This window comes from Amblyomma maculatum, chromosome 1, assembly GCF_055883805.1.
Source record: "Amblyomma maculatum isolate TAMU_Amacu chromosome 1, ASM5588380v1, whole genome shotgun sequence".
Taxonomy (NCBI): domain Eukaryota; kingdom Metazoa; phylum Arthropoda; class Arachnida; order Ixodida; family Ixodidae; genus Amblyomma; species Amblyomma maculatum.
Window position 1 is genome coordinate 70,220,663 of NC_139344.1, and position 14,970 is coordinate 70,235,632.

General features: G+C 45.3%; 1 protein-coding gene across 1 annotated transcript in view; it reads left to right on the forward strand.

The window, feature by feature from the left end:
* Positions 1-370: 370 nt before the first annotated feature.
* Positions 371-14,970, forward strand: part of LOC146202762 (cytochrome P450 3A29-like) — a 31,282-nt gene continuing 16,682 nt past the window's right edge. Inside the window, exons 1-2 of the mRNA XM_084585039.1 lie at positions 371-547; positions 4,004-4,193. Of these exons, the coding sequence (XP_084441165.1) occupies positions 371-547; positions 4,004-4,193 (367 nt within the window). The remainder of the gene's footprint in view (positions 548-4,003; positions 4,194-14,970) is intronic.

Here is a 14,970-nt window from a genome sequence, read left to right on the forward strand (position 1 = left end):
GCTTTGATGTGTTGTGGAGGTTAGCGTACGTCAGACACAATCGCAATGATTTGCACGCGCGACCACCGGGCGGAGAACAGCAGCGCCAGTTTTATCGCCATGAGGAACAGACGCGCGAAACTACGCTTCGCGGTTTGCCAGTCTGCACACCTGCGCACACAGTCACCGCACTGAATATTTCCATAGGAAATCTGTGAGACTGTACTCAATACACCTTATCGAAGCGATAAATGGTGCTTCGAGTGCGTCCACAAGACGTTCCAAGTTCGTTGACAGAGCTGTTACGGCCACGCACATGCCATGGCTAGGCAAGATGTTGCAACCAATTTCTGTTGCCGTTTTTCAGTCCGCTTCCCGCGTGCAGGGTGATATGGCGAGTATGTGGGAGCTGTGGAATGCCGCCATGCTGGTGGCAGCCGCGGCTGTAGCCCTGGTGTGGCTGACGCGCCGGAGACAGCAGAGCCTGTTCAAGCGTCTCGGCTATCCGGGGCCCAAGCCAAACCTCGTATGGGGCAGCTGGAAAGAGCTACAGAAGGACCGCATAAAAGTGAGTATATATGCTATTTACTTCCTCACAATTTGTCCCGCCATGCGTTTGCGTGACACTAGAACAAACTGACATAAGCCTATAGTAGCGCAAAGGAACATATGGCTGCGTAGTTGGTGGCTCGAAAACTCGTAGTTTAGCGTTTAGTCTGAACTGATACCAAAAGTGCGACTGAGGTCCAATATGCCTGAATTATTTGATGTAGTAACACTGCGAGGGAAGCATCAACCCCGTAGCCTTGGCTGCATTCCTAGAGAAAACAAGTCACCTGATATCCGCAACTCCAGAAAAAGTTACGCGTCTGGCAACACCGCAACACTGCGCATCATAAATAAAGATGGCCCTCCGACACAGGTTCGAAGTGGCACTTTCACTTGGTGCTGTGCTTCGATTTCTAATATCAGGTGTGGAGTTCTCGGTGCTTCGTCGAAGGTGAGTGCATTATATCTGCTAGCCACTTCTGCCTTATCGGTTTGGATAACCACAATTCCGTAATCGTCTATTTGTACTGCCGTGTGTGCATTGGAAGCCGGATTGCAACGTGAACCGCTCCAGGCCACTTTCAAGAATAATATGCCTTTTCGCACAAGTCATTGCGCTGAGAAGCCAGTGCATATGTATTACCCTTTTGTGAAAGGTGCGAAACCTCGCACGAAGCTTCGATTCAGTGCTAAAGGCAAATCACTTCGAAGTTTTCACCCAAATGGCTGCGCACATTCACTTTCTTCGTTTCTCAACTGCTTGAGTGGCAAAAAAATAAAAAATGCTGCATTTCTATACAGCCAGCTATCATCATCATCATCATCATCATCATCATCAGCCTGATTATACCCACTGCAGGGCGAAGGCCTCTCCCATATTTCTCCACTTAACCCGGTTCTGAGCTAGCTGCATCCACTTGACCCCTGCGAACTTCTTAATCTCATCCGCCCACCTAACTTTCTGCCGCCCCCTGCTACGCTTTCCTTCCCTTGGAATCCAGTTTGTTACCCTCAGCGACCATCGGTTATCCTCTCTTCGCACTACATGTCCTGCCCATGTCCATTTCTTCTTCTTAATTTCCACTAGAATGTCGGTAACTTGAGTTATTTCTCTGACCCACTCTGCACGCTTCCTATCTCTTAATGTTACCCCTACCATTTTTCGTTCCATAGCCCTCTGGGTTGTCCTCAACTTAAGTAGAACTCTCTTGGTTAGCCTCCAGGTTTCAGCTCCATAGGTGAGTACAGGTAAGATGCAACTGTTATATACTTTCCTCTTTAGCGATACCGGTAAGCTGCTAGACATAATCTGCGAGTGCTTGCCAAATGCGCTCCATCCCAATCTTATTCTTCTTGTTATTTCCTTTTCATGGTCCGGATCTGCGGTTACTACCTGTCCTAAGTAGACATATTCGCCTACTACTTCCAGTACTTCGCTACCTAATGTAAACTTCTGTTCCTTCCCGAGGCTGTTGAACATTACCTTAGTCTTCTGCATATTGATTTTCAAGCCTACGTTTCTACTTTTCCTGCCAGCTATAGTTGCCTGCTTTTATCAGCTTGAAATGATGGCATGAGAGACGCCGAGCTGACTGCGCTTGAAATCTATCCGCAAATTCTCGTAAAAATGCTTTAGCGATTACTTAGGATTCCGACCAGACTTTAATGTCGCCTGTGGGGCTCTTGCCGCGTGGCTATTAAACCACATGGCATTTTGTGCAGCAGCCTAGATAAAGTTTACCTTTTCTTTAGAAAAGGCAGTGCGATGTTTGGTAAAGCAAAAGAAATCAAACGACTGTTTATCCAGCGGAACTTGTGCTAAAGTCGTTTAGCGCTCTTTCTAATTTACACCCCGCCGGGGTGGCGCAGTGGTTACGGCGCTCGACTACTGTTCCCAAGGTTGCGGGACCAAATCTCGGCCTCGGCGGCAGCTTTTAAATAGAGGCGACAAGCAAGGCGCTCATGTGCTGTTTGATGTCAGTGCAGGTTAAAGAATCCCAGGTGGTCGAAATTTCCGGAGTCCTTCACTACGGCGTCTCTCATAGCTTGAGTTGCTTTCGGACGTTAAACCCCACAAACCAAACCAAACTAGTTTACACGGGCAAGTCTGAAATCGCAGATCGATTAGCGGTCTTCGATGACCGACAGTTGCATATTATGCGGGCGCTGTGAGCTTGAGGACAGCGGACCAGCGTAAAAGCAGCTGGAGGCACTACTGTAAGCTGTAACAAGGATGAATTAAGTTGTCAACGACAGCACGCCTACGAGATCGTGCGAGATCACAAGACTATCATGAAACATTGAATTAATGATTACAAGGAAAGCGGACAATCTCCGAGACGGAAGAAGTCCCGAGTGGTAGGGCTCAAACAAACAGCAGTGGTCATGATCAATTTTTTTTCGGGCGCTCCTTTTTTATTCATTGCGTGTTCCGACTCATGTCGTCGGCTTATCCTGGGAAACTGGAAAACGTACTGTGTCGGATTTCCATGGAACGCAGCAGAACTCTTCCGACCTACCCTTTTCCGTTTTTTTTTTTACCTTCATATGAAGGCATTACAACGAGTTAAATTTAGAGATGCCGTTTTATAAAGCACGACTAAAGATGTCCATCTTGTACTACTACACTGACACAGGTTCTGCTATCAGCTTCTCTGACCTCTATATTAGGCAACTAAGACATCTCCACATTTTTTAATTTGTTTGAACGTAACCACTTATTAATGCAAAAGCATTACTTCGCCATGTTCGCATATTTCTGTCCGCAGAGCATGTCTGCAGAGCGTGTCCGCAGCAGTTGTGAGTAATTGAGAAGTGGTAGAGGCTAATGAGTAGTGTGAATCGACAGAGGGTGACGTAATGTTGTGTTCGAAAAAATAGTTGGGCCAATAAGTTAAATAGATAATTAATTAAAATAACTGGTTCACAGGAAAGGAAAGGTGCAGTATCTGCCACACTTGTTCTGTGGACGCTTGAACCGGGCCGTAAGGGAAGGGAGGAAGGTGGGAGAGAAAGTTCGTACTCCTCCGAGGAAATGAAACAAACCATCAAGTGATTATGCTTGCCCTACGTATGCATGGACACCGTAGCAGATTTCGGGAGTGTTAATGTGTTCGGTAAGGGTGTGCTAATTAATGACCACGAGTAAGGTTATATGCTTAGAAAACCGAGACTTTTGTGTTGCTTTCCACTTTTCCGAATGAAAATTAAAAGGAGTGCCTTGTGCAGGCTGCGAATTGTAGAGATCCTTGGTGCGGTTATAAACACAATGGGGTTCACATTGGATTTTCAATTTCTCGCTTGAGGGGGCAAGCAAATTCGCCACGCACTGTATACTTGCACCCTGCTGCGATAATGGCATGCATAGTTACAAATGCCAGGACTATAAACATTTTTTAGTAAGTCTTCCCCGCCCTCTTCCCATTTTTTTTCAGAGCGTATCATTAACATCTTCCGTTCTGCGCAACGCGTGCAGGTGATGCAGAAGTGGATCGACAAATATGGCAAAGTATTTGGCTTTTACCTGGCTACAGAACCCTACATGGTGATTACGGACACTGAGGTGATCAGAGAGTGCTTCGTCAAGGAAAGCCACACATTCCAGGACAGGTCCATGTACTCCCTCGACGTTGAGCCTTTCACTAGCTGCCTGCTCTTCATAAAAGGCAAGTCTATGTGGGGCCACACACACACGCAGTGTTTCCACACGTCTTGCACGTGCTATAGACCTGAGGACGGCAGCTTGGGAGGCAGGCATGTTTTCATATCTGCGAAATTCCGCGAACGCTTCTTCTCTTTAAAAACTGAACAAGGGGGACGTTGGTACATGAACGGGAGGGTGGCATGGCAAGCGCTGATTTGTCGGCGGGGTGGGTTACCCCGGGAGACAACATAGAATAGCCGAATTGGCAGGTCCTCCAAGAGGTCTAGAAGAATGATATAAACGGGATGTTCATACGTTCGAGCATCGATTGGTCGCCGCGGTGTGTGACGTCATGAGACGACATGACATGCATGCTTGCGCAAAGTTGCAGTTGGGAGGTTCACTGGTCACTTGACATGCGGGAAAACGGTGGCGGTAGGCCAGATCCATAACCTTGCATAAGTACTGAAAGCTAAAAAACATAAGAACAAGAACAAATAGGCCACAACGAGTTTCTCTGTGTGCAAGGAAAGGAACATATAGCAGTACCATTGCGTCTGATGATTTAAGGTGACATATAAGCATCTCCTTAAATTCTCATTTTTATTTTTTTATATATCAGTGCAGCGGTGGCGTAGCGATAGAACATCCGCCTCGCATGCAAGGGGACCAGGGCTCAAATCCCTGTGCCACGCAATTCTCCACCGGATAAAAAAAAATCCACGTGTTGATGGAATTGCATAAACAGGTTTGGGGTGCGACCTGATACCGGTGAACACCTCCGGAAACGCACTCCCTCACCAGAACAGGAGTTGGTCAGTCTGGTGCAGTAATTGGCCGCAACCTCTCATGATTAGTTCCATAAAACCCCGACCCTCAGTCACCAGCGGCTGCGGAACAACTGACCACGGCGGCGGTCAGACCTGTGACGCAGCAGGGGGTACTAAGAACTTCTGGCTCCGCTGGACAGGCCGCCATTGGAAACTGACCCTGGCAACGTTTAACGCTAGAGCCCTAGCTAGTGAAGCAAGTTTAGCAGTGCTGTTACAGGAACTATAGGGTATGAAATGGGATGTCATAGGGCTTAGTGAGGTTAGGAGGCCGAATGAGGCATGTACTGTACTGAAGGATGGGCATGTACTGTGTTATTGAGGCTTACCGGAGAGGCGACAACAAGGCGTAGGTTTCTTTGTCAATAAGTACATAGCGGGTAATATAGATGAATTTTATAGTATTAACGAGAGGGTGGCAGGCATCGTAATTAGGCCTAATAAGCGGTGTAAACTGAAGGTTGTACAGGCCTATGCACCTATATGCAGTTATGATGACCAGGCAGTTGAAAGCTTCTACGAAGATGTACAATCAGCAATGCGAAAGGTAAAGACGCCGTATACTGTACTAATGGGCGACTTCAATGCCAAGGTAGGGAAAAACAGGCAGGAGACCAGGCAGTAGGCGACTATATGGCATTGGTCCTAGGAATAGCAGGGGGGAGTTACTAGTTGAGTTTGCAGAGCGCAATAACTTACGAATCATGTGTACCTTCTTCAGCAAACGGAAGAACCGGAAATGGACATGGAAAAGTCCTAACGGGGAGACTAAAAATGAAATTGACTTCATACTGTGTTCAACCCCCGCCATTATGCAAGATGTAGAGGTAATCGGTAAAGTGCGATGCAGTGACCACAGGACGGTGAGGTCCCGAATTAGCCTAAATCTGAAGAAGAAACGCAACAGATTAGTAAGAAAGAAACCCATCAACGAATTAGCGGTGAGGGGGAGGGCAGAAGAGTTCAGGATCTCGCTACAGAATAGATATTCAGCTCTAACCAAGGACGAGGACATTACCCTAGAATCAATGAACAATAATTTCAGAGATATCATTACTGAGTGCGCTGTAGAAGTAGGCGGTAGGATAGTTAGAGAGGATACCGGTAAGCTGTCTAAGGAGACGAAAGATTTGATTAAGAAATGCCAGAGTATGAAAGCTTTCAATCCAACAGACCAGATAGAATTGGCCGAGATATCAAAGCTAATCAATAAGCGCAAGGTGACCGATATAAGGAAGTATAACATGCATAAAATAGAGCATGCTGTAAAGAACGGGGGAAGCCTTAAAGCGGCAATAAATTGGGCATAAGCGAAACCAGATGTATGCGATAAGGGACAAGGCGGGCAACGTCATTACGAATATGGAGAAGATAGTCAAAGTAGTCGAGGAGTTCTATACAGATCTCTACAGTAGCCAAAGTAGTCAGGACCGTAATGAGATTGGCTTTAGGGAAAAACAGTCAGACGTTCCACCAGTGACGAAGGACGAGGTCAAGAAAGCATTAGAAACTATGAAAAGGGGAAAATCAGCTGGAGAAGATCAGATGACTACACATTTGTTGAAGGAAGGGGGGGATGTCGTGCTAGAAAAACTGGCCACCCTGTATACGCAGTGCCTGGTGTCATCGATAGTACCGGAACCATGGAAAAATGCAAACATTATCCTCATTCACAAGAAAGGGGACTCTAAGGACCTTAAAAATTACAGACCAATCAGCTTACTGTCTGTTACGTATAAGATATTTACTAAGGTAATCGCTAATAGAATCAGGACAACCTTAGACTACAATTAAGCAAAGGATCAAGCAGGTTTTCGGAAACGGTACTCTACTATCGATCATATCCATACCATCAACCAGGTGATAGAAAAATGCTCAGAATATAACCAGCCCTTACACATAGCATTCATTGATTACGAAAAAGCATTTGACTCAGTTGAAACCTCGGCGGTGATGCAGGCATTGCGAAATGAGGGGGTAGACGAGCCGTACGTGAAAGTGCTGGAAGATATATATAGTGGCTGCACAGCAACCATAGTTCTGCATAAAGAAAGTAACAAAATTCCCATAAATAGAGGAGTTAGGCAAGGAGACAAAATCTCCCCAGTACTATTCACAGCTTGCTTAGAGGAAGTATTCAGAAACTTGGAATGGGAGCAGTTAGGGATAAGGGTAAATGGAGAATACCTCAGTAATCTGCGATTTGCTGATGGCATTGCCTTGCTAAGCAACTCGGGGGATGAACTGGAAATAATTATTGATGACCTAGACAGGAAAAGTAGAAAGGTAGGCTTGAAAATCAATATGCAGATGACTAAGGTAATGTTTAACAGCCTCGGGAAGGAACAGCAGTTTACATTAGGTGGCGAAGTACTGGAAGTAGTAGGCGAATATGTCTACTTAGGACAGGTAGTAACCGCAGATCTGGACCATGAAAAGGAAATAACAAAAAGAATAAGATTGGGATGGAGCGCATTTGGCAAGCACTCGCAGATTATGACTAGCAGCTTACCGGTATTGCTCAAGAGGAAAGTATCCAACAGTTGCATCTTACCTGTACTCACCTATGGGGCTGAAGCGTGGAGGCTAACCAAGAGGGTTCTACTTAAGTTGAGGACAACACAGAGGGCTATGGAGCGAAAAATGGTAGGGATAACATTAAGAGATAGGAAGCGTGCAGAGCAGCTAGGATAGAGAAATAACTCAAGTTACCGACATTCTAACGGAAATTAGGAAGAAGAAATGGACATGGGCGGGACATGTAGTACAAAGAAAGGGTAACCGATGACTGCTTAGGGTAACAAACTGGATTCCAAGGGAAGGAAAGCGTAGCAGGGGTCGGAGAAAGTTAGGTTGGCGGATGAGGTTAAGAAGTTCGCAGGGGTCAAGTGGATGCAGCTAGCACAGAACCGGGTTATATGGAGAAATATGGGAGAGGCCGTCGCCCTGCAGTGGGTATAGTCAGGCTGATGATGATGAATCAAATGCGTGTGTTTTTTTTCTTTTAAACTGAACTCAAGTGAATGTTAGTATTTCTCAAATTTACCCACCAGTATTCTTCCGTTGCTCCTACTTGAATAATTAGTCCACACTAATTGAAGGTCACTTCCTTTTCCGTAATAGAAGGTACATTAAGTATCAAATTTAATTACTACTGCGTGGTACATTTGACCACGTTGACGGGAGGATGGATAGACCGATGGAGGTGAAAGTTGACTGATCGATCAAGGTACCGAGCCGGTCAAAGCTCAGAGAAGCCGTTAGAGGCACGGGTTTGCTATACGCCATGCGCAGCGCCTATAGGGGCGCAACTGAAAGCCGCTGAGCGGCGGCCGTCAGAACCCGAAGCGGGCCTCATGCAGCAAGCGCTGCCGTGGTACACGCGTGCGATCTGCCGTTTGTGCGCGTCTCACGGGCACTTCCGCGGTGACAGTGTGCGCAGGGGGATCGCATGTTATAATAGTGGACATGTGTTCGATATGACGGCCGTCTGGAACTACATCGCCTCCATACGCATCAAGTATCTGCCGCAGACGAGCGACAACAAGGTTGCGTACGAAGTGGAGCTCATTTTAAATATCCCGCTTTCATTACAACGCCACGCTAATTCACGCATTCCTTGACCTATGAACAAATGTTCTTTCTTTGCTTAATGGTACACGCTTGCTTCGTTTACATGCAATATATTGCTACAGTAAACTAGGCAGCGTCGTCGAAACTGCGAGCGATTTCGTACCGGTGCGACCGCAGGCAAAGTCAGCGAGCTTTCAAACCAGCATTCTGAGCATCAGAAAATTAGCGCATATTGGGCTCCTGTAATAAGAGTTCAGATTTTTCATGCTTGCGCTTTACCACTGGCTGTACGGCATGGATTTCACGTATTCCATCGTCAAAAAGGCAGAGCGGGTAGATCATATCATGGGGGAATGAGATATCAGCAGAGGCAATATCTGAAAGGCTGTATCATCTCAGGTTAGCCAAGAGCATGTTAGATTTAAATTTTATGTCCTATTTTATTATTCTAGTATCATGTTCATTTCATTTTTGTCACCCTCGCGCCCAACTGCAGAATTACAGGGCGCTTTATAACAAGCTCTAGAGCCTTTAGTCTGAACAGCAAGTGCAGCGACATGTTATGTTTTCGTAAACTTGTCAGACAACAGGAACACTGGCTTTGGTCTTCAAAGTAATTGGATGGCAAGTTTCAAAACGCATATTGGCAAATATCTGTTCAATACCCCGCGGCAGTGATTCAGGCTACTAAGGAGGATCGAATTATCGTGATAGATGTCGACCGCGCCGCCCGCGCTTAGGTGGAGGCGAAACGCAAAATGCAACCGTGTGCTGTGCGATGTCAATGCACGCAAAGATCGTCTAACTAAGCGTTTCACAAATCTAGTGCGTATTGTATCTTCCCGGCTAGCGGACGCGACCACGTTTAAACAAGAAGCGTTCACGGAAGGTGCAATGACAAGCATAAAACACTGAAAGAAATTGTTATCACTCAGCCCTGCCACAATTCAAATTTAATGCCTTTTTGTATCGAATGATGCTCGTTCAAAATGATATTTGTTTGCTGCTACATGAGAAAATATAATGACATGCGATGAAAACGACATTAGTTATCAAATGAGTTTGAGGTACTCATCCGAATGCGATCAACGAGGAAATGCGTTATGTCGACACCAGAGACTCTGTGAGAAGATACACCCAAATAAAACTACAAAAGTGCCACCTGCATTATATATTACTGTGCTCCTATAATTCTGCTGCTAGCCATCTATACGAAATATGCCAAATAACATCGTAAAAAAAAATGGCACCCATCGCTGCCAGCCAACCCGTCGCCACCGCACTCAGCGCGGGCGGAACAGGTCGCTCGCTGCCGCTGTCCGTCGGCGCCGATTCGCCGACACGGTGGATTTTTTTCGCCACCTTAAAAAAACCATGCTCTGTTCATCCTAAATAATACGTGCTTAATTTGAGGAAGGAATCTATAAAAATTATCTTTACTGAGGAACGCTGTTACGTAACTAGACTTTGGAAGAAGTGATAACCGCAATAGAAGCAAGTTTCAGCTTTTAGCAGCTACCGCCGGTGTGACGCAGCTCATCCGATTTCGTTCTCTAGCTCCGCTGCTAAGACGTCGCCGAAGTTACACCTTCCTTTTACTGTAAGGAAATTTATGAGACAATTGAGCTGATGCTAAGACAGTTTTATGAATATGAAATTTACTATTTCCAAAGCACTTCCAGCTATGCCTTTTATGCGAAAGCATTCCCTTACAAAAATGCATGTTGGGTGTCTATAGAAATTCGGATCAGATGTGTCAACATACGCTGTTGAAACTCTGTCGATAATCATCGACATCTTTGAAGGTGCCGTGTTGACCCCATGTTGAGGTCTTTTGTAATAGTGGCCCACGTGTTTCTTAAGAGCGCTTTTGGAATTCGCGCCACTGAAATTTTGTTGATTTCAGGCTCAAATGCTTCAGAAACTCTGCAAGTGACGCTTTTTGATTTTCTGCTACCTTTCCACTCCTGAACAACAGAAAATAGTACACGACCATCGGTTTGCCAGGAGCAGACCCTTACAAAAATGAGTTTTGAAACTCTATTGTTGGACTATTGACCGCCTTTTGAATTTACTGAATTTACAATGATAAGAGCATGATGTGACAATTGCGTTATGAATTTTTGGTCTCACTTGTAATCAACTATTGGCCACATTCTGCAAAGGGAAATATAGGAGCAGCATGCAGTTGCGTGCTCGTTCATGTTATATAACAGTACATATTAACGGTGCACACTTAGCTCAAGCTTCGCAACACAGTGAAAATATGCCCTAAAAACTTCATGATGGCAAAGCCTCCACTAATAATGCAAATACATCGTTGAATGTCAATCAGAATCCGTAATGGATCAGCTTCTGTATGTCGCAGAAGGTAACTTTAGTGGTAGGACATATTTTATATTTATCATAAAACGAGTTCAGTGAGTCATCATACTAACAAACAAGATCCTAGATTGAACCTACCATGTAGGGCAGGACAGAGCTTTTTTAAACCAGTTCCAAAGTTCACTATATATATGATTCAGGGTCTGACATTCTGCCCAAGCATAGGTATTTTTGCCCGTAGCTTTTTGCCGCAAAATGAGGTGCAGTCTGTATTGGAATCCTCCTCCGCTGTATGTCTTTGGAGAATTTTACTGTTATTTTTTTTCTTTTACTTCCTTTCTTAGTGGACACCATGCTAAAATGAAGTCACTTTAAACATTGAGGGGTTCTAATAATCACGGATTGATCCCACGCATACTATAGAGTTAACACGCATAGCAAAAACATTCGCGTATGAAATAAAAAGAAAAACAAAAACAGGATTGCACGCGTCTTCTATCGGCGACTCTTCTTTTCAAAGAAGCATTCGGCCGCCGCCTTGCTGCTGTCCGCATCCCACTTCCCCCGTGCCCCGCGAACGGCGCCAGCATGTCCGGAGGAATCTCTCCCTGTCGGCTGGGGGGGAAAAAGGGGGGGGGGGGGGAAGGGGTGCTCCCCGCTTTCTGCCTTCTCCGTGGTTTGTCTTCACGGAGATGACCTTGGCTTCAACATAGCCGGAGCTGCGCAGCGGGGGCGGCGTCTTCCCCTTTTCACCGAAGCTGTTCTTCTGTGCCCCGTTTTCTTTGCACGCAGACGCGGGTACGCTGAGTGCGGCGATGTGCCAGTTCAGTTGACGTTTTCCCGCCACCGTGGTCGCATCTTGCACTGTGAACGAAGCACCGTATGTAGGTTTTTCGCTGGTGATTATCACGAAGATCGTTTTGTTCAAATTGGAGCGCGAACGTACGAATTTAAGTCTTCGGAGGCCTCCGCTCTTGGGCGGCAGCTTCTGCGCAAGGAGGACGTGTTTAAGAAGTTCAACAGTCGCAGGCGTTTTGGATTCTAGGCGAAAAGCCGGCGCGGGCGGAGGGAGCGTCTGCACTTTGGTGAGTGTTTTACTTTTTCCTATTCGTGTTTGTGCCAGTCTTGTACAGTGTGTGCTACAAGGTGAAGCCCGCATGTAAATATTTATAGCAGACAAACCAGCCTCGTCGGAAAAAAAAGGAGGGGGAGAAAGAGAGAGAGAGACAACGAGGTTTGTCTCTACGCGGACGCTGGGGCCGATGGAACGCCAGCTGGAATGGTGACATTTTCTTTCTTTTTTTTAACCGGTGATCGTTTTTGACGGATTGTTCGGCACAGTGCTGTACTCTTTCGATACGCTACTCGCGCTGAGACGGACACATTATCGAGACCATAATATGCCTCTGTCACACATTGTGGATTATTGAATCTGTGCAGCTCCGCCATTTTTGCAGTGTTTGTTTTTGTTTCCACTCATTTTAGTGCCTATAGTCGGTAATTTTGCTTCAAGTTTTCTGGGTAGTAATGCTTGTGACCTGCGCTTTGCTATTTATATTCACAATGGGATCTTTGACGGCAGCATATATTGTTTATCAGGGAGAAATGAACGATGTGGTAGTGCTGCCGAGCTATGGAGGCGGCGGTCGATGCCGTCTAAGCAGTGAAAGACAGTGACAACTCATTTTAGACAAGAAATTTCTTGAGCTATGACGTGGAGCAGCGCACAAATGCCTTTGCTCTATTTTTAGGTTAGTATATACCGCAACTTAATTATGATTTATATTGTTTATTTCAGCATCACATGCGAGGAGTTCCCGGACGTATCAGCGTTTTACGCAAAGAACAGCCTGGCGTCATACCTTGCACATGAATTGAAATAAAGCAAATAAACAACCCAGCTCATGTTATGGGTTCACCAAAGATGCATATTTTTTCTTTCTCATTAACGCGCATTTTTTATTCTGTGTTCACTTTCTGCTGCGGATTAACAGAAAATGCTGCGTGATCAACGGTTAGCCAGGAGCAGGAACGAGGTGGTTTACTATAATGCAAAAGTAGCACAGCACATATCCTTGCTGCGGCCAGTCAACACATTCTATGTTCTGCTCGACAAATCAACAATTTAGTCAGTTCAGTGCAGGTTAATGAGTGAGCAAGTATAATGGGGCTTAAAAAATCAAGATCTGTTTTGTTCTTTTATGCCTCACTATGCTTATCATTAACCAGCACTGATCAGACAGGATTGTTGATTGGTCGGGCAGAACATAGAATGTGGTGACTTATCGCAGCTAGGAGATGTACTGTACTACTTTTGCATTAATGAAAATCACCCCGTGTCTGCTCCTGGCAAACCGATGGTCGTGCACTATTTTTTGTTGTTCAGGAGTGGAAAGGTAGCAGAAAATAAAAAAAAACGTCACTTGAAGAGTTTCTGAAGCATTTGAGCCTGAAATCAACATAATTTCAGTTGCGCGAATTCCAAAAGCGCTCTTAAGAAACACATGGGCCACTATTTTATAAGCGCTCAACAAGAGGTCAAAACTGCATCATCCAAGATGTTGCCGATTATCGACAGACTTTCAACAGCGTGTATTGACACAACGCTTTCGAATTTCTATAGAAACCCTACATGCATTTTTGTAAGGGGACACGAGGTGATTTTCATTAATTCAAAAGTAGTACAGTACATCTCCTAGCTGCGATAAGTCACCACATTCTATGTTCTGCCCGACCAATCAACAATCCTGTCTGATCAGTGCTGGTTATTGGGTTATTGATAAGCATAGTGAGGCTTAAAAGAACAAAACAGATCTTGATCTTTTAAACCCCATTATACTTACTCACTCATTAACCTACACTAAACTGACTAAATTGTTGATTGGTCGAGCAGAACATAGAATGTGTTGAATGACCGCAGCAAGGATATGTGCTGTGCTACTTTTGCATTAATGTAAACCACCTCGTGCCTGCTCCTGGCTAACCGTTGATCACGCGGCATTTTCTGTTAATCCGCAGCGGAAAGGGAACAGAGAATAAAAAATGCGCGTTAATGAGAAAGAAAAAATATGCATCTTTGGTGAACCCATAACATGAGCTGGGTTGTTTATTTGCTTTATTTCAATTCATGTGCGAGGTATGACGCCAGGCTGTTCTTTGCGTAAAACGCTGATACGCCCGGGAACTCCTCGCATGTGATGCTGAAATAAACAATATAAATCATAATTAAGTTGCGGTATATACTAACCTAAAAATAGAGCAAAGGCATTTGTGCGCTGCTCCACGTCATTGCTCAAGAAATTTCTTGTCCAAAATGAGTTGTCACTGTCTTCCACTGCTTAGACGGCATTGACCGCTGCCTCCACAGCTCGGCAGCGCTACCACATCGTTCATTTCTCCCTGATAAACAATATATGCTGCCGTCAAAGATCCCATTGTGAATATAAATAGCAAAGCGCAGGTCACAAGCATTACTACCCAGAAAACTTGAAGCAAAATTACCAACTATAGGCACTAAAATAAGTGGAAACAAAAACAAACACTGCAAAAATGGTGGAGCTGCACAGATTCATTAATCCACAATGTGTGACAGAGGCATATTATGATCTCGATAATGTGTCCGTCTCAGCGCGAGTAGCGTATCGAAAGAGTACAGCACTGTGCCAAACAATCCGTGAAAAACGGTCACCGGTTAAAAAAAAAGAAAGAAAATGTCACCACCCCAGCTGGAGTTCCATCTGCCCCAGCGTCCGCGTAGGGACAAGCCTCGTTCTCTCTCTCTCTCCCCCTCCTTTATTTTTTTCAGACGAGGCTGGTTTGCCTGCTAGAAATATTTACATGCGTGCTTCACCTTGTAGCACACACTGTACAAGACTGGCACAAACACGAATAGAAAAAAGTAAAACACTCACCAAAGTGCAGACGCTCCCTCCGCCCGCGCCGGCTTTTCGCCTAGAATCCAAAACGCCTGCGACTTTTGAACTTCTTAAACACGTCCTCCTTGCGCAAAAGCTGCCGCCCAAGAGTGGATTCCTCCGAAGACTTAAATGCGTACGTTCGTGCTCCAATTTG